The 25,375-nt window shown below is 38.2% G+C and overlaps 1 protein-coding gene across 2 annotated transcripts in view; it reads right to left on the reverse strand.

Annotated features, from left to right (window-relative positions):
• LOC114653063 (transmembrane protein 241) overlaps nucleotides 1-22,391 on the reverse strand; it is a 100,806-nt gene extending 78,415 nt beyond the window's left edge. For both annotated transcript variants that reach the window (XM_051928926.1, XM_051928925.1), the window contains exons 1-5: nucleotides 22,177-22,391; nucleotides 13,683-13,729; nucleotides 12,045-12,122; nucleotides 11,570-11,651; nucleotides 4,566-4,643 (exon numbers count right to left, since the gene is read on the reverse strand). In XM_051928926.1, the coding sequence (XP_051784886.1) occupies nucleotides 4,566-4,643; nucleotides 11,570-11,651; nucleotides 12,045-12,122; nucleotides 13,683-13,729; nucleotides 22,177-22,248 (357 nt within the window). In that variant the 5' untranslated portion in view covers nucleotides 22,249-22,391. The remainder of the gene's footprint in view (nucleotides 1-4,565; nucleotides 4,644-11,569; nucleotides 11,652-12,044; nucleotides 12,123-13,682; nucleotides 13,730-22,176) is intronic.
• Nucleotides 22,392-25,375: the final 2,984 nt, after the last annotated feature.

The following is a 25,375-nucleotide window of genomic DNA, read 5'->3' on the forward strand; positions in this document are numbered from 1 at the left end:
TAGAAACTCACCTTTAATTATAGTATGCATACTCTTTTTAGAATGCTGAAAACTACAGTGTTGATGAAAGGAAAAAAATAACGCATCCTCCAAACAGCAGGAACTGACAACAGTGAAAGGTATATACAGTATATAAAAAAGCACTCTTTTTGTGGACTGTTCTATATTTAATCTTTAAGCACAACACCTTACTGATTTTAATAGCACAATTGGAAATCATAACATTAATTTCTGAAAAAAAGCCTACCGTCTTAGAATGGTCCCTGACCTTTTTGTTGGTCTTTCTCTATTGCTGATATCAGTAATTAAAGGTATCTGTTGAGATTCTTGAATCTCTGAATGTTTTTTTTTTGTCAACTGCTGGAAGAGTTATCCAACACAATTAATCAAACTGGTGAGGAAGGCAGGCTCTATTGTCAAACTGGTGAGGAAGGCAGGCTCTATTGTTGGCATAGAGCTGGACGGTTTGACATCCGTAGCAGAGCAACGGGCACTCAGCAGGCTCCTATCAATTATGGAGAATCCACTACATCCATTAAACAGTGTCATCTCCAGACAAAGGAGCAGTTTCAGCGACAGACTGCTGTCACTGTCCTGCTCCACTGACAGACTGAGAAGATCATTCCTCCCCCAAACTATGCGACTCTTCAATTCCACCAGAGGGGGTAAATGTTGAACATTATTCAAGTTATTGTCTGTTTTTTACCTGCATTTTTTATTACTCTTTAATTTAATATTTTTTGCTGCTGGAGTATGTGAATTTCCCCCTGGGATTAATAAAGTATCTATCTATCTATCTATCTATCTAATCTGTCAGCACGCCACATGTGCAAGCATGGCATACTGAACCTATAAATTTATTGTTCTTAAGGCGATGTCATCATGTTGCCAATTTGTGTGTTTGTTTCCTTTGAGCATCCTACTTTGTATGGTTGTTTGTATGGGCCCTATCATTTTATGTGTCTGATCACATGCTTTGAGCTAGTGCTGGGCATTGTGATTCACTTTACTGATTCTGTTCTTTCAAAGTACCTCATTAAGTGAATCAATTCACTTAATTTGTTTATCAATAATAAACAAAACCTATCATACTGAATCACAAATTATCTATATACGTATACTATATCCATCCATCCATTATCCAACCCGCTATATCCTAACTACAGAGTCATGGGGGTCTGCTGGAGCCAATCCCAGCCAACATAGGGCGCAAGGCAGGAAACAAACCCCGGGCAGGATGCCAGCCCACCGCAGGGCACACATACACACACACCCACACACCAAGCACACACTAGGGACAATTTAGGATCATCAATGCACCTAACCTGCATGTCTTTGAACTGTGGGAGGAAACCGGAGCACCCGGAGGAATCCCACGCAGACACAGGGAGAACATGCAAACTCCACGCTGGGAGGATCTGGGAAGCGAACCTGGGTCTCCTAACTGTGAGGCAGCAGCGCTTCTGCTGCACCACCGTGCCATCCCTTATACTATATATTTATTAAAATATACACACAGTAGATATATATATATATATATATATATATATATATATATATACACACACAGTTAGGTCCATAAATATTTGGACAGAGACAACTTTTTTCTAATTTTGGTTCTGTATATTACCACAATGAATTGTAAATGAAACAACTCAAATGCAGTTGAAGTGCAGACTTTCAGCTTTAATTCAGTGGGGTGAACAAAACAATTGCATAAAAATGTAAGGCAACTAAAGTGTTTTTTGAACACAGTCCCTTCATTTCAGGGGCTCAAAAGTAATTGGACAATTGACTCAAAGGCTATTTCATGGGCAGGTGTGGGCAAGTCCGTCGTTATGTCATTATCAATTAAGCAGATAAAAGGCCTGGGGTTGATCTGAGGTGTGGTGCTTGCATGTGGAAGATTTTGCTGTGAACAGACAACATGCGGTCTAAGGAGCTCTCCATGCAGGTGAAAAAAAGCCATCCTTAAGCTGCAAAAACATAAAAAACCCATCCGAGAAATTGCTACAGTATTACTAGTGGCAAAATCTACAGTTTGGTACATCCTGAGAAAGAAAGCAAGCACTGGTGAACTCAGCAACACTAAAAGACCTGGACGTCCACAGAGGACAACAGTGGTGGATGATCGCAGAATCATTTCCATGGTGAAGAGAAACCCCTTCACAACAGCCAACCAAGTGAACAACACTCTCCAGGGGGTAGGCGTATCAATATCCAAGTCTACCATAAAGAGAAGACTGCATGAAAGTAAATACAGAGGGTGCACTGCAAGGTGCAAGCCACTCATAAGCCTCAAGAATAGAAAGGCTAGATTGGACTTTGCTAAAGAACATCTAAAAAAGACAGCACAGTTCTGGAAAAACATTCTTTGCACAGATGAAACCAAGATCAACCTCTACCAGAATGATGGCAAGAAAAAAGTATGGAGAAGGCGTGGAACAGCTCATTATCCAAAGCATACCACATCATCTGTAAAACACGGTGGAGGCAGTGTGATTGATGGCTTGGGCGTGCATGGCTGCCAGTGGCACTGGGACACTAGTGTTTATTGATGATGTGACACAGGACAGAAGCAGCCGAATGAATTCTGAGGTGTTCAGAGACATACTGTCTGCTCAAATCCAGCTAAATGCAGTCAAATTGATTGGGCGGCATTTCATGATACAGATGGACAATGACCCAAAACATACAGCCAAAGCAACCCAGGAGTTTATTAAAGCAAAGAAGTGGAAAATTCTTGAATGGCCAAGTCAGTCACCTGATCTTAACCCAACTGGGCATGCATTTCACTTGTTGAAGACTAAACTTCAGACAGAAAGGCCCACAAACAAACAGCAACTGAAAGCCGCTGCAGTAAAGGCCTGGCAGAGCATTAAAAAGGAGGAAACCCAGCATCTGGTGATGTCCATGAGTTCAAGACTCCAGGCTGTCATTGCCAGCAAAGTGTTTTCAACCAAGTATTAGAAATGAATATTTTATTTCCAGTTATTTAATTTGTCCAATTACTTTTGAGCCCCTGAAATGAAGGGATTGTGTTCAAAAAATGCTTTAGTTGTCTCACATTTTTATGCAATCGTTTTGTTCACCCCACTGAATTAAAGCTGAAAGTCTGCACTTCAACTGAATCTGAGTTGTTTCATTTAAAATTCATTGTGGTAATGTACAGAACCAAAATTAGAAAAAAGTTGTCTCTGTCCAAATATTTATGGACCTAACTGTATACACACACACGCAGATTTTATATATTATATATATATATATATATATATATATATATATATATACTGTATATACATATATATTTAGCAAGCTGGCAATTTATATCATACAATAGTAACCTCTTTGATAGCACAAAGTCCGAAAACATTGTGTAAATGCATAATTAAAATAATACACTAAGTTTGAGATTCATGAAACGTGTGACTCTTTCTCAGGTAATGAGTTAGTGATTAATTTCACAAAAAAATAATTGAGAATTGTGCAAGTCATTCGTGAATCAAGTGAATGAGGATAATTAGAGTCGTTCACAGGTAATGATTCAGATCAAACTAAAAACAATTAGTGAATGCTTGAGACATTTAATCAACCCTAAAAAGTGTGTTCTAAAGTAAAGCTGAAAGCAAATAATTATTAGAAATTAGAATAATATTTTATATGGTTCAGTTTTGTGTGACAAATTTTTTGAAAATATGAATGATATAAACATATTAGTTTAATATGTTTATATATTTTGTTTAAAATAATTCCAATAATGAAATGTACAAAATACACAATTAAAACATTATAATATAATGTATTGTTACTGCATTGTATTTGAATGATGAATGAGAAAAGAATCAATTGATAGAATAATGATAATAATTTAGTTCTAACTAGAAAAAGTCATAAGTAAAGTGAACAAAAATCATGAATCAGATGGGCAGTACATGCACATGCACTTTAAATTTCTAAAGGAAAGAGACTGACAGCATCCCGCATGTGCTTTAGCTCTCTCATTAAGCTGTACTGAATCGATTCATTCATGCTTGTGAAATGTTTCCCAATGTTCACTGAAAAGAGTCATTCAAAATGAACTAATCATTTGCGAATAGCCCATCACAACATTGAGGAAGTGTTTGAAAACTTTTAAACCACTTAACGTAGACTAGCAAGAGACTTGTACTTGGGTACCTTAAAAGAAACCCTTGTTTCTTTTTGGTTTTGCTTCAACTTATGATTCTGGTTAACAGATTTGGCTTTGGTTAAAAACAATTAATGAATCCCTATATAACACACCTTAGCTATATCTCTGACATTCCTGTTTTCACACTCTTAAAGGAAATTTTGCTCATCTCTGCCACTCTCATATAAAATTCAGTCCAACTGGAATTATCATTCTGTCCAAATCAAACATAACAAACTTGAGTACATACCAAGTTTAATCTGACAAAAATAGGAATTTCCCTGCCCCTCTCCATGTATTTGGAAGGCTTAAAATATGTTTCTAAGTATTTTCTCAAAACTTGACACTCCATTTAGTATTTTTTTTTAATAATTAAAAAAATCTATAAATATCATACCTCTTTTTTAGTTATTCTCTGGAATAAATAGGAAACAATTTCAGATGCATTCTGAAGTACAAAAAATATGGGAATTGGCTGCAAAAAAAAAAGTTTGTAAGGATAAGACATCTAGACAATGACATGAAACAATCAGGTGCTATATTAAAAATTGAGTGTGCACATTCCAGTTTAAATGCTTGAGGTGTCGCAATTTTGGGAAGTCTCTATTAATCAAATCTCTGTCAACTTCTAATTCATGAAACAATCATTCATCAAAAAATTAATTACACCAAAAGTTGTAATTATTTGTCTTCAACAAAATACTGTACGTTAAAGAAGTTTAAGAATACTACATAACAATGAATAGTTTCAACTTATCATGAACTAGTAACATCCCTTTGATGAAGGCATCTGCCAAACACAAAGTACCTATAATGTCTCCTTTATGTTATGTTAGCCACACATAGTTATTTGTTTATATTTCTGTTAATCTCAAGATGAGACTCATAAGGACTTAATTATTGCTTACTTGCACTACAAATTTTCTTGTACCAAGTACACTGCCTTATACATCTTTTTTTTTTTTACATTCTCATAAATATCAAGTGCAAAAGAAGATTGTACTTATTTCAAAAAAAGATTTCATTGTTCAAATGTCATATTTTAAGTATTTTTAAAACTACAGTGGCAGATTCCAATCCTAACCCAAACCATTGTGTTTCTTTGTACCTGTCCCAAGCCCAGATAAATGGGGAGGGTTACGTCAGGAAGGGCATCCGGTGTAAAATTTTGCCAAATCAATATGCGGACAACAATACAAATTTCCATACAGGATCAGTCGAGCCCCGGGTTAACAACAACCGCCACCAGTACTGTTAGCCAACAGGGTGCTGGCGGAAATCGGGCTACTGTTGGCCAAAGAAGAAGAAGGAGAAGGAGAGGGGGGAGACGTGTCTGGAGGAGGAGGAGGAAAGTAAAGAGAGTGGAACTGAGGGTAGGAACTTTGAATGTTGGCAGTATGACTGGTAAGGGGAGAGAGTTAGCAGTTATGATGTAGAGAAGAAAGGTTGATATATTGTGCGTGCAAGAGACTAAATGGAAGGGGAGTAAGGCCAGGTGGATCGAAGGTGGATTCAAATTGTTTTATCATGGTGTGGATAGGAGGAGAAATGGGGTAGGAGTTATTCCGAAGGAACAGTATGTCAAGAGTGTTTTGGAGGTGAAAAGAGTGTCAGGCAGAGTAATGATTATGAAGCTGGAAATTGGAGGTGTGATGATGAATGTTGTTAGTGCATATGCACCGCAAGTTGGGTGTGCAATAGATGAGAAGGAAGATTTCTGGAGTGAGTTGGATGAAGTGATGAACAGTGTATCCAAGGGACAAAAAGTGGTGATTGGAGCGGATTTCAATGGGCATGTTGGTGAAGGGAACAGAGGAGACGAGGAGGTGATGGGTACTGAATCAGGTGTCAAGGAGAGTAATGAAGAAGGTCAGAGGATATTGGATTTTGCCAAAAGGATGGCCATGGCTGTGGTGAATACGTATTTTAAGAAGTGGAAGGAACATAGGGTTACGTACAAGAGTGGAGGAAGATACACACAGGTAGATTACATCCTATGCAGAAGAGCTGATCTGAAGGAGATTGAAGACTGTAAAGTGGTGGCAAGGGAAAGTGTAGTTAAGCAGCATAGGATGGTGGTCTGTAGGATGATGTTGGAGATCAAGAAGAGGAAGAGAGTGAGGGCAGAGCCAAGGATCAAATGGTGGAAGTTGAAAAAGGAAGACTGCAAAGTTGAGTTTAGGGAGGAGGTGACACAGGCACTGGGTGGCAATGAAGAGTTACCAGACAGCTGGGAAACTACAGCAGATATAGTATGGGTGACAGCAAGAAGGGTGCTTGGTGTGACATCTGGAAAGAGGAAGGAGGAAAATGAAATCTGTTGGTGGAATGAGGAAATACAGGAGAGTATACAGAGGAAGAAAATGGCAAAGAAGAAATGGGATAGTCAGAGAGATGCAGAAAGTAGAAAAGAGTACAAGGAGATAAGGCACAAGGTGAAGAGAGAGGTGGCGAAAGCTACAGAAAAGGCATATGATGAGTTGTATGAGAGGCTGGACACTAAGGATGGAGAAAAGGACCTGTGCCAATTGGTTAGACAGAGGGACTGAGCTGGGAAAGATGTGCAGCAGGTTAGGGTGATAAAGGATAAAGATGGAAATGTACTCACAAGCGAGGAGAGTGTGTTGAGCAAATGGAAAGAGTACTTTGAGAGGCTGATGAATGAAGAGAATGAAAGAGAGAAGAGGTTGGATGATGTGGAGATAGTGAATCAGGAAGTGCAACAGATTAGCAAGGAGGAAGTAAGTACAGCTATGAAGAGGATGAAAAATGGAGAGGCCGTTGGTCCAGATGACATACCTATGGAAGCATGGAGGTGTTTAGGAGAGATGGCAGAGGAGTTTTTAACCAGATTGTTTAATGGAATCTTGGAAAGTGAGAGGATGCCTGAGGAGTGGAGAAGAAGTGTGCTGGTGCCGATATTTAAGAATAAGGGGGATGTGCAGGACTGCAGTAACTACAGGGGAATAAAATTGATGAGCCACAGCATGAAGTTATGGGAAAGAGTAGTGGAAGCTTGGTTAAGAAATGAGGTGATGATTAGTGAGCAGCAGTATGGTTTAATGCCAAGAAAGAGCACCACAGATGCAATGTTTGCTCTGAGGATGTTGATGGAGAAGTTTAGAGAAGGCCAGAAGGAGTTGCATTGCGTCTTTGTGGACCTGGAGAAAGCATATGACAGGGTGCCTCGAGAGGAGCTGTGGTATTGTATGAGGAAGTCGGGAGTGGCAGAGAAGTACGTAAGAGTTGTACAGGATATGTACGAGGGAAGTGTGACAGTGGTGAGGTCTGCGGTAGGAGTGACGGATGCATTCAAGTTGGAGGTGGGATTACATCAGGGATCGGCTCTGAGCCCTTTCTTATTTGCAATGGTGATGGACAGGTTGACAGACGAGATTAGACAGGAGTCCCAATGGACTACGATGTTTGCTGATGACATTGTGATCTGTAACGATAGTAGGGAGCAGGTTGAGGAGACCCTAGAGAGGTGGAGATATGCTCTAGAGAGGAGAGGAATGACGGTCAGTAGGAACAAGACAGAATACATGTGTGTAAATGAGAGGAAGGACAGTGGAATGGTGAGAATGCAGGGAGTAGAGTTGACAAAGGTGGATGAGTTTAAATACTTGGGATCAACAGTACAGAGTAATAGAGATTGTGGAAGAGAGGTGAAAAAGACAGTGCAGGCAGGGTGGAATGGGCAGAGAAGAGTGTCAGGAGTAATTTGTGACAGATGGGTATCAGCAAGAGTGAAAGGGAAGGTCTACAGGACGGCAGTGAGACCAGCTATGTTATATGGGTTGGAGACGGTGGCACTGACCAGAAAGCAGGAGACAGAGCTGGAGGTAGCAGAGTTAAAGATGCTAAGATTTGCACTGGATGTGATGAGGATGGATAGGATTTGAAATGAGTACATTAGAGGGTCAGCTCAAGTTGAACGGTTGGGAGACAAAGTCAGAGAGGCGAGATTGCATTGGTTTGGACATGTGCAGAGGAGAGATACCGAGTATATTGGGAGAAGGATGCTAAGGATAGAGCTGCCAGGGAAGAGGAAAAGAGGCCTAAGCGAAGATTTATGGATGTGATGAGAGAGGACATGCAGGTGATGGGTGTAACAGAACAAGATGCAGAGGACAGAAAAATATGGAAGAAGATGATCCGCTGTGGCAACCCCTAACGGGAGCAGCCGAAAAAAGAAGAAGAAGTGGCAGATTCCAATCCTGTTACTGAAACACATACTGCGCTGTGATCCACTGTAATCAATCTGAAAGACTAAACACAGCTAAAGCAAATGTTTTATCCTGAAGTGAGTAGTTTCTGGTAGAAGAGTAATTCATCTTAGATTGATGTTTTTTGGCAATCTGACAAAGTATATTTTACTGAGAAAATTCTGCCAGTTTCGGATCATAGATGGTTTATTTTTCTGACAGCTCTGTTCCTTGTATTTTATTTGTCCGTGCAGCAGTTGTTCGTTTCAAACTATTTTTTTAATTTAAGTGTGCCTAACTCTTCAGAAGAAAACAGGTGTCACCTCTGCAGTTCATTTTAGTGCAATTTCACATTAAGCAGTATAGCAGTTTAGCTAACATAGAGCCAGGCCAGTAGGTTCACTGAAGGTTAATCTTGAAAACTTCACTTTTATCTATAGCCCTTGTCTCTCACTTAATAATGCAAAACTTCAACTTAAGTAATTTATCACAGTTTAATGAAGTTCTTTTAAGACAAATGTATCCCTCAAGACAGAGAAGGCAGTGGAAGCTGAAACTACAACATCTCTGAGTGAAGTAAAAGAGAATTGCTGTCTGGATCTCAGCCAAGATTACTCTGAATTTAATAAATTCTCTCTTCAGTCCAAAAAATAAAGTATTATTATGATACAGTATTTTCTTTATCAAAGGCACATAAGATGATGGTGATAGAAGACTTAATGTATTTACCCCACTTAGCTACACACAAAAGTGTAACTGAATGTAGTACTCATATCTGTAGCCTAGAGGACATTATGTTATTTAAGTTTTCACTTAGACAAGACATTTGTTTTACTTTTATGGGCTATTGTTAGCTGACTATATATTACCTGAAGTAAAAGAAAAAAGTTAAACAAATAATATTCCTCCCTTGTAACATCTGGTACACTGGTTCCCTGAAACTCAGACCCGGACAAAAAGAAATTTTCAGATGAAGGATGTACCGTATGTATGTTTTGAGCCAATTTATTGCTGTAGCTAAAGATAATCTGTGATTTCTCTCTTTCCCTAATCTACAGTGGTGTGAAAAACTATTTGCCCCCTTCCTGATTTCTTATTCTTTTGCATGTTTGTCACACAAAATGTTTCTGATCATCAAACACATTTAACCATTAGTTAAATATAACACAAGTAAACACAAAATGCAGTTTTTAAATGATGGTTTTTATTATTTAGGGAGAAAAAAAATCCAAACCTACATGGCCCTGTGTGAAAAAGTAATTGCCCCCTTGTTAAAAAATAACCTAACTGTGGTGTGTCACACCTGAGTTCAATTTCCGTAGCCACCCCCAGGCCTGATTACTGCCACACCTGTTTCAATCAAGAAATCACTTAAATAGGAGCTGCCTGACACAGAGAAGTAGACCAAAAGCACCTCAAAAGCTAGACATCATGCCAAGATCCAAAGAAATTCAGGAACAAATGAGAACAGAAGTAATTGAGATCTATCAGTCTGGTAAAGGTTATAAAGCCATTTCTAAAGCTTTGGGACTCCAGCGAACCACAGTGAGAGCCATTATCCACAAATGGCAAAAACATGGAACAGTGGTGAACCTTTCTCAGGAGTGGACGGCCGACCAAAATTACCCCAAGAGCGCAGAGACGACTCATCCGAGAGGTCACAAAAGACCCCAGGACAACGTCTAAGAACTGCAGGCCTCACTTGCCTCAATTAAGGTCAGTGTTCACGACTCCACCATAAGAAAGAGACTGGGCAAAAACGGCCTGCATGGCAGATTTCCAAGACGCAAACCACTGTTAAGCAAAAAGAACATTAGGGCTCGTCTCAATTTTGCTAAGAAACATCTCAATGATTGCCAAGACTTTTGGGAAAATACCTTGTGGACTGATGAGTCAAAAGTTGAACTTTTTGGAAGGCAAATGTCCCGTTACATCTGGCATAAAAGGAACACAACATTTCAGAAAAAGAACATCATACCAACAGTAAAATATGGTGGTGGTAGTGTGATGGTCTGGGGTTGTTTTGCTGCTTCAGGACCTGGAAGGCTTGCTGTGATAGATGGAACCATGAATTCTACTGTCTACCAAAAAATCCTGAAGGAGAATGTCCGGCCATCTGTTCGTCAACTCAAGCTGAAGCGATCTTGGGTGCTGCAGCAGGACAATGACCCAAAACACACCAGCAAATCCACTTCTGAATGGCTGAAGAAAATCAAAATGAAGACTTTGGAGTGGCCTAGTCAAAGTCCTGACCTGAATCCAATTGAGATGCTATGGCATGACCTTAAAAAGGCGGTTCATGCTAGAAAACCCTCAAATAAAACTGAATTACAACAATTTTGCAAAGATGAGTGGGCCAAAATTCCTCCAGAGCGCTGTAATAGACTCATTGCAAGTTATCGCAAACGCTTGATTGCAGTTATTGCTGCTAAGGGTGGCCCAACCAGTTATTAGGTTCAGGGGGCAATTACTTTTTCACACAGGGCCATGTAGGTTTGGATTTTTTTTTCTCCCTAAATAATAAAAACCACCATTTACAAACTGCATTTTGTGTTTACTTGTGTTATATTTGACTAATGGTTAAATGTGTTTGATGATCAGAAACATTTTGTGTGACAAACATGCAAAAGAATAAGAAATCAGGAAGGGGGCAAATAGTTTTGCACACCACTGTATATGTTGCTTGGGAAATCCTCAAACCTTTAACCTAGTATGGGCTAATGTCAATGTTAAATTCTAGAAACCAAAAACTGCTCAGAAAAATATTTTTTTGTTTCTGTGAAAATAACTAGTCAAAATAGTGATGTTAGGTCAGTTCAAATCTATTTAAAGAAGGAAACAAAATTATGTCTCTTTTAAACAAAAAATGTACTTTATTTCCATCATGAGCTAAAATTACAGATAGTCTAAGAAAGCAACATCTAGACAACACAATTTGAAAATATATTTCTGTTTTAGAGACAAACCTCTATTGCTTGAATGCTTTAATTCAGGTTTATTTAAAGTTACAATTTTGTAACATATACAAGAGGCACAGGTCAAAGCACATCTATGTGTAAAATAAGATATTGGCATTTAAAATATTTTCTTGTTAATAAAAACAGAGAACAATGAAAACCAATAAAGTAATCTTCTAATGACAAACATTTCAGCAGAAATCAGAAAAAAGAAGAAAAAAAAAACTCTTGCATACCAGTTTAGATAATGATCTAGATCCAGCATAGATATTAACTACAAAAAGCAGAGAACCTGGTAGCCAGGAAACTGCTGTAGACCTGTGGATAAAAAATGACATGAGAATTAAATGAAATTATGAAATGAAAAGTTATCCTAATCAAGATTTTAACAATAACAGCAAGCAAGAGGGCAAATAACAAACCATAGTTGACAAATTAATTGCATGTCTTTGGACTATGGAATCAAACCACAGTCCCCAGAAGAAATAAACAATAATAGACGAAAAAATATTAAAACCATGTTGGGGAGGGGGGAAAGGGTGTACAGATTTATTAAAGTGTAGATGGGTTAGGATGTAACTAAGTAATCTGTACTCTCACATGAGTCAGCAAAGTATCAGCTCACAATACTCCAGTAAGCATAAATGTCCAGCAAATACAAAACCCCATTAATACAAATAAAGTACATCTTGGGCTTTAAAATATTTATACCTGGAAAAGTGGGTGATCTCCACCCAACCTAGTCTCCCACAAAATACTAGCAGCCATCCACCAACAAATGTCTGCCACCTGTTAACAGAAATGATTTATCAGAGAGTGATCACATTACTTTGACTAAAATCTCACTAAAGTGGTTTACACAAACAGCATCAACAGTATTTTACAGGCATGGGAGGAATATTTTCAAAAATAATGAAGCTTCTAATTTTACAATAATTAATGTTATTATTACATTTTACAAAATAAAACCTACATTAAGAAAAAATTCCAGGTTCGAAACACAGTTAACTGCACACTCTTACTATTGTTAGGAAGCACAGGCTGCATCTTTGACAACAAACTTTTTAAAGTAAAACTGGAATATCTTACCTAAGCAGATATGTGCTTAATAGGGTAAAATATGTGTCTGCTTAGTTCAGTTCAATTGTGTTTTCTTATAAATGTGATACCTGCATAACATGCACAATATGCCTTACCAATTACTGAATGTTCAAAAGAATAGTGGATGCAGTGTGAATTACCAATCAACAGAACTTTTTAACATACTAAATCTATACATTGTTTGATTTGTGTTTTCTTTCATTGCACATAGAGTCTTTGCCTACCTGTGTACACTGCTGGCTAAAGTTAAAGCCATTCATTTGAATAAATAATGCAGCTGTAATAAACAAATGTTCTCATGCAGAACCCAATAATGTTAACTTATGACATTTACCAAGTTCAACTTTTTTGTATCATGTGTGCAGCAAAATGAAGTTCTAACTTGAAATCAGTCAGTTTACTTAATAAAAACGCATCTATCAGTAATGTTTGAGACCAAAGCCATAAGCCAGCTTTGTTATGCAGTGCCTTTCAAGTGATTCAGAATAAAGTCATTAAAGCACAATAAAGATCAATTTGGTCTTTTGAGTTAAAATCCATCCTGAAATCTGCAATGAAAGAAACCAGTTATACGTAAGGACTAAAATTCAGTTATAATGATTGAAAATGTCTGAGTGCATCTGAAATTAAATCTTGTTCAAACTGAACAATCCTTTAAGGAATAGGAGGTAGAGACTTCTCGAACTATCATTTCTCCATCTCCACAAATAAAATTACTACAGTAATTTTCAAGACTGTACACTAGACCAACATTACTCTTTGATGCTTTAAACATAAAAGGTTATCACCAATATATATAGCCAATGCTGTAACTATTCAGCTATGTAATCTATATTACAAGATGTATAATTCTAAAACAAAGCAAATCAATTGCAGTTGTGTGCCATGTTTTCAATTCACCTTCTTGTTACATTGGGTACAACAATAATGTTATGACTTTATACAAGATCTATCTGTTTTCTAAATCTCTTGTCACGTTTAGGGTCTTAAGTCATAAAAACACAATTCATGAATAACCCTAACGCTTTTCACACATTGCTATACCACACGTGTCTACATTTTAGAATTGCATACATGTCCTAATATTCCCCATTAAAAATATTTGCAGAAAACCAAAAATCTTTACATCATGAGATTTTAAGATGGAAATGATTAAAACTGAATGGTATACCGAATGCTTAGGATTGCACAGAAAAATAAAGTTATTAAAATGTGACTTTGCTTTAATTATGTGTGTTTTCTACTTACCCCTGAAACAGGGTGGGGTACGTGAATTTCAAGACAGACAGGACATACTGGAAAACAAACAACAGATTAACTGAAACTTACAAGAACTACTTTATATTGACATTTAACACTCAGTAAACTAAGAGGTTATATAAGATTAATACAGCCACAAACAATTAATCTACTACTAGCAGAACTTGTACATCACTAATGTACAGAAGAGAAGGTTGAAAGAAAAAGCATGGCACTCTTAGAAAGGCTTCTGACAAAACAATTTTACATCAATTGATGAGGACTTTCTTTTTAGATACAGGTGATATCTAAGCCTACAGCAAAAGAACACAAAACAAGAAGGAACTAGAATAAACTATTACATATTCAACATAGAACAAATAAGAACTCCTCTTAAAATAAACAATTAACACTCAGGATATAGTATAAGCAGTCAGATCTATCCATTCATCTGCCAAGCCTGATTAGTCCATAACAGATGCTAACCCCAGACAAGGGGTTAGAATATCTCGGGGTGTACACTCACTTTTACTGGGCAAATACCTAGTCGCGAATTAAACTAACGTGCACATCCACTCTGACAAAATCACTAGAGCAAATACAGGCTGAGACACCCACATAATTACTAAAATAGAAAGAATATCAACATTACTTGATTTGGCTCATGTGTAATACTTATTGTTATGCAGTACAAATAAATACAACAATACTCTGTTGATTAATATCAAGAAGCACAAAGCAGGGAACACAGCCATGGCATATGGAAATTTTTCATTGCTACAGCTAAACCATCTCTTTAATCACTCGTACTTGTCCTCATTCAATTTCCATCTACTTCTATAGGTAAGATCAGTGAGAGCAGAATGATGAAGTAAATTAGTAAAGTAAATTCATTTCCTTTATCCATAACAGCTATCGTCAGCTCCTTCGGGAAAATTGCCAGATGCTCTCTGGCTGGCAGAGAAATATATTCCTTTCAAGCTTGACTCTAGACTGAATGAATCAAATGTTCTTCACCAAATACACTCCTAGATTACTAAACTCCTTTCTCTGTCAAGAAGAATTACTCCAGCATCCATAAACAACCAATTGCACTCTCAATCCCACCTTTCCAGTCACTGGTGCAAGCTCCCTTAGTAAATGATACACACATGCATGTCAGATTGAAAAACTATTGACCCAGTTTGCCAATTTCAAGCTCCCAGTTCCAATTTCCAAGCAATGATGAAACTGCATGTTAACAAAGTTACAATAATAATATCTAGTGCTTTTAGCATTCCTAATCATATCTCACTGCCACAGACAATTTTGACCCCACAAGATTCTTCTAGTACCACTTTTTCTGAAAAGAGCACCACTAAAGGGTAAACTGTTTCTCCGAGTGTTCCTTTGACACCATCCCAAACTGAGGTCAATATTCCCCTGCACATGTTGAGCACAGCAAGAATGATATTTCACCAATTGCAACATTTCTATGTACTCAAATGATTTTCCAGAACCTATCTGGTACCTACCTGTATGAAAGTCATTCACTGCAGACTTCTCAAGCTGTTCCCACAAATGTGCTGACTTCAGCAAGTCTACAGATGCCATCTTCTTGGCCTGGCAATATGTCATAATTCAACCTAGAGAGGCTTCTTCTAAATGTGCACAAAGGAATTTCCTTCAGTCTGATGACTTCACCAATAATTCATCAATAGATCCAAGGATTTCCTCCAGACAGTCACCAATCAGTTTTCACCCAAAAGTATATTTAGCCACCCCCATTACTAAGGACTTGAACATGGTCCATTAAAGCTCACTATCCCCAACAACCCCAGAGATGTAGAAGAACCCCTGCTGCAAACCAGAAATCAGCTTATCTCAAAAATAACCATCTCAAGCCTCACTACCTATATGGATCTCTTTCTGCTCTGCTTAGAAGACTTTCTTGACATCTAAACCACCTTACTATATGCAAAATAAATAAGACAACAGGCCAGTTGCTGACAACACAAACTGAATGAACACGCTTGAATGAGCACTCTTGAAAACTACTAAATATGCAAACAGGGGTCACCTATATATGTGGATATAGTACAAAACGCACAGCCACAGCAGAAGTTATTTCTCAAAACTTCTCTTGTACCACTTAGGGCTCACACCACAACAAAAAAACATGCTAAACTGAAGGCAGGCTTTCCAGTCTTTCAAAGAAACCTGTTGTATCTACTGTATCATGCAGAAGATAGTCTGGCAATAATTATATCTACTTTAGTATTCCACCTTTCCATTGGTTAATTTGGCCATACTATTAGTAATCATTTACTTGTTGCCTCCTTCCTTGCCTCATACTTCTGACCCCAATATTACAAATCCAAAACTAGGTACACTCAACAACATATGCTAAGTCACAGTACAAGTCCAGACTCAAACTATGGTTTTGTCTACTGCTCACAACTCTTGTAAAGCACTAGCTCGTAAATCAGACTGATTAAAGGTACACTGAATGCACTGAAAAAAACATTCATCCATTAGTTTTCAATTACTCTCAGGGAGCCTGTGACTACCCTAGCAGCATCATGGTTATGGCAAACCCTAACCTAGGATTGGGAGTGGGGACAAAGAATACTTCCACATCGTACTTAATTCAAATTGAAAATTAAGCTGATAAAAAAGTCTTTGGCAAGTGAAAATACCAAGAGAAGCCCCACATGAACAAACTACAAAGAGATGCTGACCAGGCAGGGAATAAAGTGGAGCTTACCAGAGTTGTAAAAGGTTCAACTATTCCAAATCATAAAAATTAGGAATTTCACATACAACAAAATAAAAGAAACACTTAAATTATTTGGAATTGTTTGATCAGGCTTCTGCACCATGATTTGAAGTGGGCATCTACAACTCAGCTGTCCATCCTGAAGTAAACATATCCAAAGGTTGCTTGATAGGCATTTTATGCTATATATTTGAATATGAGCATTAACAAAAACCTCATATATAGACAACTTTTATCATGTGTGATAAACTCCATGCTTATACTTTTTTTTTTTTTTTTTTTTTTTTTTACACAAAATACATTTTCCAGTAACGTTTACTCTGCAAAATATTATAATTTTTGATGCATCATGTACTGTCAGTCATTGTTTACAGAATACTAAGTAGAGCAGCCCATACTCTTTGTTTGCTAGGAACAGCTTGTACCTCCAACTTGGGATTCCTACAGGTGCTTTGACCATTTGCCAGATATATGCTACATTCATGTGATTCAGGAGTTTTCTAAATTACCATTTATGGCATCACACCTTCCCAATTTGTCATATTCACATTCATGTATGGCTGCAGTATGGAAGTTTTAAGGTCACAACTAATTTTCTAGTTAATTAGTACAAAAAAACAGTAACACATTTTTTTTCCTGAAAATAAACAGCTGAGGAAATGATTCAGGAGAATATCACAGCACTCTAAATACAAAAAGGCCACATAATTTCTAACAAATTGCTTTTTTCAAATTTAATATAATGAAATTAATTCAGATGTTGGTTTTGTCAGAACCTGGAAATTCCATGCTAATAAAAATGTTATTGCTAAATCCTCCTGTGTTTGGCTACCATGAATGTAAAATTTACAACATCTTATATTGCACTAAACCATTTCTTCTGGTCTCTCTTAATTGAGACAAGAAGTGAATTCATTGTAGAGAATCTCAACAATAAGACATGAAGAAATGAGAACTCAGGTGTCAACGACCTGAAGAATCATCCACCTGAGCAAGTGGGAAGGCACCAGCACTTCAGGGTGGACTGGTCACATAACACAGATGAACGATATAAGAAAGAAAGAGTAGAGAAGACTCTTTCTTAGAAGAATGGTCTCCTTTTATGAGTAGTGACATCCTTTACATTTTCTATAACCCTGTATGATGCTTCACTGCGACTGTAAATGCCAACTTTGACATTTTATTTCTTTTTAATCATTCTGGTGTGAGTTCAGACCATACTGTCTGTGTGTGTATTTATTTATTTATTTATTAGTGAGTTTGTGTAAAAGCTAAAGCCAAATTTCTCCTGGGGACAAGCCAAGTTCTATCTATCAATCACCATTCTGATCCTATAGGGCATCAGTGGCTACTGGCAGTTATACCAGACAGTTTCTTGGTGCTAGTCCTTGTTTTTGACTAAACATATTGCTTATTCAGATGGCTCACCCACTCTATTTGCACTCTCAGAAATGAACAATAGCGTGACATTTATACAGCCCAAATTTTAGTACACTTAAAGTCTCTTCAGTTTTAATACTATCTTCCCCATTTTAATTTACTTGCTTTTTAAGAATTAAAAATTCTTTACTTTTATTTTTTTTAACAGCAATTAACAATGAGTGGCAAACAGAGGTGAACCAACAATTAACCTGATAGCTTCGCATCCTTTTTACCTGTAAGTATGACTGAGATCCTATTAAGTACCTCTTTCAATAAAATATTTAAAAATATACATATCTATGACATATACACTTGTAGGAATTTCTTACAACACAGAAAAACTGAATTTTCTATTACAGTAACATCATTTTCAAATTACTTTGAATAAGCCCACTTCATTTAGAGAACTGTTATGTGAATGATACGCAGAGTATTTTAAGTGGCGCAGATTATACAGATTGCCCATCTGTCCATTAATGTTCAACACCTACTTAAACTCTGGGAGGTTGGGTGCTTAAAGGTGAAAAGCAGGAACCTGCACTAGATAGGGCACTAATCTAACTCAGAGCAAACTCACAAAAATACTCACATTCACTAATTCAGAACCAATTTAGAGTTTCTGAGATATAGGAGTAAAACAAAAGCACCAGGAAAAAAATTCACAAAGACAGGGATGGGACTTGTACCTTGACACTTGGCATCCATTTCCAGGCCATCCTAAACCAATTCAAGTTTACATGGATCAAGGGGTTTTCCTGCCAAGAAACAATCCTGTACTGGGCACCAGTCCATTTCAAGACACAATGACACAACATACATTCTCAAAGAGATCTGAGTCTGCAGAACTAACCACTGTGCCTCAAATGTACATAACATACCCTGCTCCTACTACTAGACATGTAAATACTTAATTCCTCTGAGAAAATCATTCTGAATGCTCAATACTTGTATGTATTATTTTTCATATCTTTACAGTAAAAAATAAATGCATTTGGTTATAATTTGAACTTGAATATTTTTGATATTTGAAGCTGTTAGCTGAATTCATAGAAGCCAATTTGCCATTCACTCTATGAATGTGATAAGCAGATTAAATATTTCAGTATCCGGACATTAAGTGTTATTCAGGGACGATAGTTTTAGAAAAAATAAAATTTTTCTTTAAGTTTTTTTCCATTGAACTATTCATCTTCAGAGTGCCAAAACACTGCAACTCATCTTGACAAGGCAGAAACCAACCTTTAACTTGTTTCTAGTTCCTTGAATCATATAGTTAATTAACAAACATATTTTGGATGTGAGAGGCTAAATGTTCACAGACATGTGCAGAAACTACAATCTTTACATAGAAACTGACCTGGCTCTATTGAATCCAGTCTTCTGGTGCTGTAAAGCAGTTGTGTTAACCGCTGCACCATCAAGTTTTCCTTTATGTAATAAGTGTACTGCATTTGTGACTTGTGTTTGCTGTCTAATGTTAAAAGATAAGTAGGTAATTGAACAAAATGAGAAGAGCTGGACATTTTTGAGGAATCTGATCTCTGATTGATTAACTGAGGAGGTAGTTGTTGCTAGGTTCAAATCTCAGGTGCCTGTATGGAGATTGCACATTCCACCTCTATCAAGATAGGTATCCATCTATCCATCCATCCATCCATTTTCCAACCCACTGAATCCGAACACAGGGTCACGGGGGTCTGCTGGAGCCAATCCCAGCCAACACAGGGCATAAGGCAGGAACCAATCCCGGGCAGGGTGCCAACCCACCGCAGGACACACACAAACACACCCACACACCAAGTACACACTAGGGCCAATTTAGAATCACCAATCCACCTAACCTGCATGTCTTTGGACTGTGGGAGGAAACGGGAGCGCCCGGAGGAAACCCACGCAGACACGGGGAGAACATGCAAACTCCACGCAGGGAGGACCCGGGAAGCGAACCCGGGTCTCCTAACTGTGATGCAGCAGCACTACCAGTGCGCCACCGTGCCGCCCCTATCTATATAGTCCAAAAAAAAGCATGTTTAGGTTGCCTGGCAACTCTAAACTGGCTCCATGTGAGTGTGTGTGCCAGCCTTGCAATGGGGTAAGGCTTGGTGCTGCAATGGCCTAGGGTGCTCCAACTTCCCACTTTCCTGAAATGGTCATACAGTAGCTAGCCAGATGTAACTTTTTTTTCTGGGACTGTCCCATTGTTTGCATTGTGTCTGTAATTCAACAAAATGCTCTATTTTAAATCAGAAGAAACTCCAAGGAGAAAACCGTACTGCCCATTCTTCGATATAATCCACTCTACTACACTCACTGGAATAGTGTGTTGTGTCACATTATGGAACAATGAAAATTTGGTCAGGATATTATTGATCAAAGGTACTCAGTTGTGGCTCTGGAGGTCTGCAGTGGCTGCAAGTTTTCGTTCCAACCAGTTTCGGAATTAGAAGCCAGGTCTAACGTACAGTATAATGAAATTTTATATTATATGGCTTGTTAGTGCTTTCATTTTTTCAAAACAAAAATTGTATACCATTTTGTTTTCTAAGGTCTTTATCCACATGTTTTGTAGTCCTTCCCTTCTCTCTCATCTACTTCAAAACATTTTATTAACACAGATACTTCATGATGAATGTAGACAGGCTAAAACGAAGTACATTAGCTGTAGCGTTGGTGGTCCCTTTGTCATTTGCACATCTTTATTAACTGATGGATGGTTAAGAAAATGGGCAACAATTAAAATCTAAATGCAGCAGTTTAAAAATAAAATAGGCAATTAAGGGGTCCGAATTGTAGCAAGCAAGTTAACTAAAACTGGGCTCCTCAAAAAACTACTTTATTAATAAATACACGGTTCTAATTAAGAAACTGGTTAAAACAAAAACCTGCAGCTACTGCTGACCTCCAGGAGTGTAATCGAGTACCGCTGTTATAGATGGGTAGACCTGACAATGTGTGTTCTGTTGTACAGATAGTTTCTAACTGTAGTTTCTGCTTCCTTTAAACATGTTGCATAAAAAATCAAAAGGAGCACGGTGCACTTTCAATCTTAGCCTGCAGTGTAGTGTTTATTCTGAGAGATGCATAGTGATCACTGAATCGAATACTGTTCATTTTAAAGGATTATATATCTTAGCATTACAAGAGGAACAAGCACACGATATAACCAATGACAAGTTTTATAGTAAGGTCACAACGTGAAAAATGTTAACTGGAAGTTTCTGAATATATTCAGAAGACAATGAAGGAAATAAATGCATGTAAATGTAAATTAACATGTGGATGCATTGTTAGTTTTCAGTAGAACAATAAAAAAAAATCATATTGACATGTACACAATTTGTGTGGCACAGTGGCGCAGTTGTAGCACTCCTACCTTGCAGTAAGGAGACGTGGGTTAGCATCCCAGGTCCTCCCTGCATGGAGTTTGCATGTTCTCCCTATGTCAATGTGGCTTTCCTCCAGGAGTTCTGGTTTCAAAGACATGCAGGTTAGGTGAATTGGTGATGCTAAACTGGCCCTAGTGTGTGTGTTCACCCTGCGATGAATTGTCACAATGTCCAGGGTTTGTTCCTGCCTTGTGTATTATGCTAGCTGGGATAGGCTCCAGCCAATAATCATCTCCCTGCCCGGAGATCTTGGTCAGGTTTAAATAGGTTAATAAATGACATGTATACAATTTTTATAAGTTTTGACTATACTTGTTAATAACTCCACGAATACAGCCCGCTCCTTCCTAATAATTACAACTCTATCATGTTGCCGGGTAGGGCAGTCGATAAATCCGGGACGTTTGCTAAAAGCGCGCACTACTGCGATCAGTTTGTCATTAAACTGTACTGCATTGCACTTTTTTGGTGGGGGGTGTAAATGTACATCGCCAATGGGTCATTTGACAATTTGACAACCAATGCATCAACGGTCACATCTGACATCATGACATAACCAATCAAGAAATCACTGCGTAAAAAGTATATGCAGTACAGGAAGCAGTATGAAACACGACATATAAAAAATATGCGACACGCATTCTAAGTTTACTTATGTTTCAAAGTTATTCGGCATAGCAAATGACCATATAAACTTCTAAATACATTTTCTATCTTACTTCATGAAGTTAAAAAGTGCAAAGCCAGCTTTCTTCGACCATGCGCACAGGACATACAGTGCATGGAAAGTTAAAAGACAGACACCAGTGCCACCCGCCCATAACAGAGGTGTGCGCTTTCCTCGCACACATTGAACCCCACCAGCCGCGTTAAGACTCCTGCAACGCAGGAACTCACTTTAGGTCGATGATTTTTTTATAGTCGAGCCCATTCTTACCTTATTTGTGCAATAAGCAAGCAAGTACAAGCAACAAAAGCTAAAGCCGAGAGCAGGTTCTTTCAACGGCATTAGGCAGTAAAGCGCATCAGCTTGACAAGGCTACCGCGTGCCTCTTAATGACAACGTTTTCCACTTGTGCCACCAGTGGATGCAGTTCTCTCTCAGACTCGGCTGCCATGACATCGACACGTCGCACGAACATTACGTGCTCTCTTTCGCCGACAGGCAGGAACCTGAACACGTCAGCAGCTGCGCAGCCACAACACACACGCGACGAAGAGTTCGTTCGGTGATGTAGGTCGTTATCGGGGGCTGCGCAGATCTGCTCGAGCTACACGTTTTTGTAGAGCGCGTGTGCAAAACTTTCTCTGCGCCCCGCGGCATGAACCCAACCCGTTTCCAGACGTTTTACAACTCCCGGTGTCTGCGCAGAATACACAGTTTAAGAAAAATATGAACTGCAGTTCATTAATAACATATATGGAAAAGCAAAGCCTGTGTGCACGCAGGGGTAATATATTCAGAATAAGAAACGTAGCTCACAAAGGTAAGTGGATTGCACACCCCACATTATCAGAACTAGTGGATTGGAAAATATAATGGGTTCAGAAAGTCTTAAGACCCCATTCACTTTCTACATACGTTATTATGTATTTAATTGGAAATGTATACATTTGCCTTTTTGCACATCAATCTGCACTCAATGACAAAGTGAGACTATGTTTTCAGAAAAAAAACACAAATGAATTAATAATCAAACACTGAAATCTCTCATTCATGTAAGTACTCAGACCCTCAGTTCAGTACTTTGTAGAAACCCCTCTGGGCAGCAACTGCAGCTTGAGCATTCTTTGGTAAGCCTCTACAGATTTTGCATTTCTGGATTTGGGCAGTATATCCCATTCTCTCAAGCTCCTTTCGTGGGAATGGAAAGCGTCTGTAAACTTCCATCTGCAGGTTTTTCAACAAATGTTCTATGGACTTTTTAAGTATGGACTTTGGATTGGCCACTCAAGGACAGTCAGAGGTTGGTCCTGAAGCCACTCCAGCACTGTCTTGGCTGTATGCTTTGGGCCATTGTTGTGCTGAAAGGTGAACCATCACCTCAGTCTGCGGTTGCATAAACTCTGGAGCAGCTCTTCTTCAAGGATCTCTTGGCATTTGGCTACATACACCCTCACCTCAATTCTGACCGGTCTCCCTTTCCCTGCCACTGAGAAGTACTCCCATAGTTAGATGCTCCCACCACCATGCTTCACTGGGATAGTATTAAGCAGGTGATGAGCAGTGCCTAGTTTTCACTAGACATAGTGCTAGTAGTTTTGCTCAGTTCAATTTTAGTTTTATCAGGCCAGAAAATATTTTTCCTCGTGTTCTCAGAGTTCTTCAAATACCTTTAAGCAAACTCCAAACTGGAGTTAGCCACTCTACCATAAACACCTGAATGATGCAGTGCTGCTGAGTAGATTGTTCTTCCCAACAGGTTCCCCCATCTCAGCAGAGGACTTTTAAAGCTCTATTAGAGTGATCATTGGCTTCTTGGTCACGTTCCTGACCAAGGCTCTTCCTTCCTGGTTACTCAGTTACTCACTAACTCTAGGAAGGGTCCTGATGGATTTAAACTTCTTCCATTTCACTATTACTGAGGCCATTGTGATCTTGGGAACACTCAAAGCTTTAGAAATAGTTTTAAACCCCTGCCCTGATTTATATGGCTCACTACAATTTGATCGCAGAGTTCTACAGAGAGTTTCTTGTTTTTCATGGCTTGGTTTTTGCCCTGACATGCAGTGTGAATTGTGGGGCTTATACACACAGGTGTGTCCCTTTCTAAACTACGTCCAATCAATTCGGTTTGCTACAGATGGACTTCAATCAAGTTCTAGACCCATCTCAAGAATAATTAAACAGGATGCCCCAGATCGTAATTTGGAGTGTCAAAACAAAGGGTCTGAATACTTATATAAATCAGAGATTTCAGTTTTTGATTTTTAATAAATTTGCAAACCTTTCTGAAAACTTGTTTTCCCTTTGTCCATATAGGTTACTGGGTTTAGATTAGTGGGCAAAAATGGCAAATTTATCCATATAAAATTACATCTACAACACAATAAAGTGTGCAGAAAGTGAAAGGGCCTGAATACTTTCTGAATCCACTGTACTGCAGATGAATGAAGTGTGAGGTACAGCAGATGTATTTAGCTCTAGGCTTGGAAAAAGGCCAAGAAGCTGTGAAAAGGCACCAAACCTCAACCTTGTAGGACTGAATGACTTTTGTTTAAAGGAGCCTGCAGATGCATGCAGTCCAAAGAAAAAGTAGTTTTGACTGAAGTCCCTATATTTCTGTAATAGTGTCAGTATGCTATCCACGTGACATGAACTCCAGGGTATCCATCAGTCTCTTTTTTCCATCTTCAGTGCTGCTGCCTCCATCATGAGAGAGAGAGAGAGAGAGAGAGAGAGAGAGAGAAAGGAAACAAATGCTAGGCTTTCTAATACAAAACATTTAGAACCCAGTTTCTCATTGCTTGAACATTAAATTAATCAGCCACACACACAACACAAGTATCAAGTATCAAAAGTGAACAATGCTCAAACAACAAATGCTGGAGACTGAGGAGTTGTGAAATTTTAGGAGACTACAGTGCGGCATATGCCTACACATTATTTCATTCACATGGATTCAGTGTAGAGCTGAAATCAAGTTTTGCCTTTTGAAACTTTTGGATTTTTTTAACATTTTCAATCCGTGTTTGATTGAATCCATGGATACGGAGGGACGACTGTATTTTTTAGGAGATGTTTTTTAAAAGAATTAAGTATTAAATATTAGTATTAAATATTATAGAGTAGCTGCATCCTGGAATACATTTTTAGAAACATTCTGTGAGCTGAATCCTGAATGCTTACATTGTAGTCTGAATACATAATGTTGGTACTTGTATTCCAGTACAACCCATCGCTGAGTGTACATGACTCTTCTGATGCTGTACCATTTTTTTTTTTTTCTGACAGAGATTTTAAATGATCTTAAATAACTGACCCCCTGTACCTATTAAGAAATATATGTAGAGTACAGTCCAACATAGTGCTATGTTGCTATTATTCTTAGCTTTTGAGATATTCAGATTGTTAAAGTGTCTATATAGGCTCAGGTCTATGTCAGGTCAGTGTAGCTAATCCAGTGATGTAAATC

The sequence above is a fragment of the Erpetoichthys calabaricus genome, chromosome 6 (genome assembly GCF_900747795.2).
Source record: "Erpetoichthys calabaricus chromosome 6, fErpCal1.3, whole genome shotgun sequence".
Classification (NCBI taxonomy): domain Eukaryota; kingdom Metazoa; phylum Chordata; class Cladistia; order Polypteriformes; family Polypteridae; genus Erpetoichthys; species Erpetoichthys calabaricus.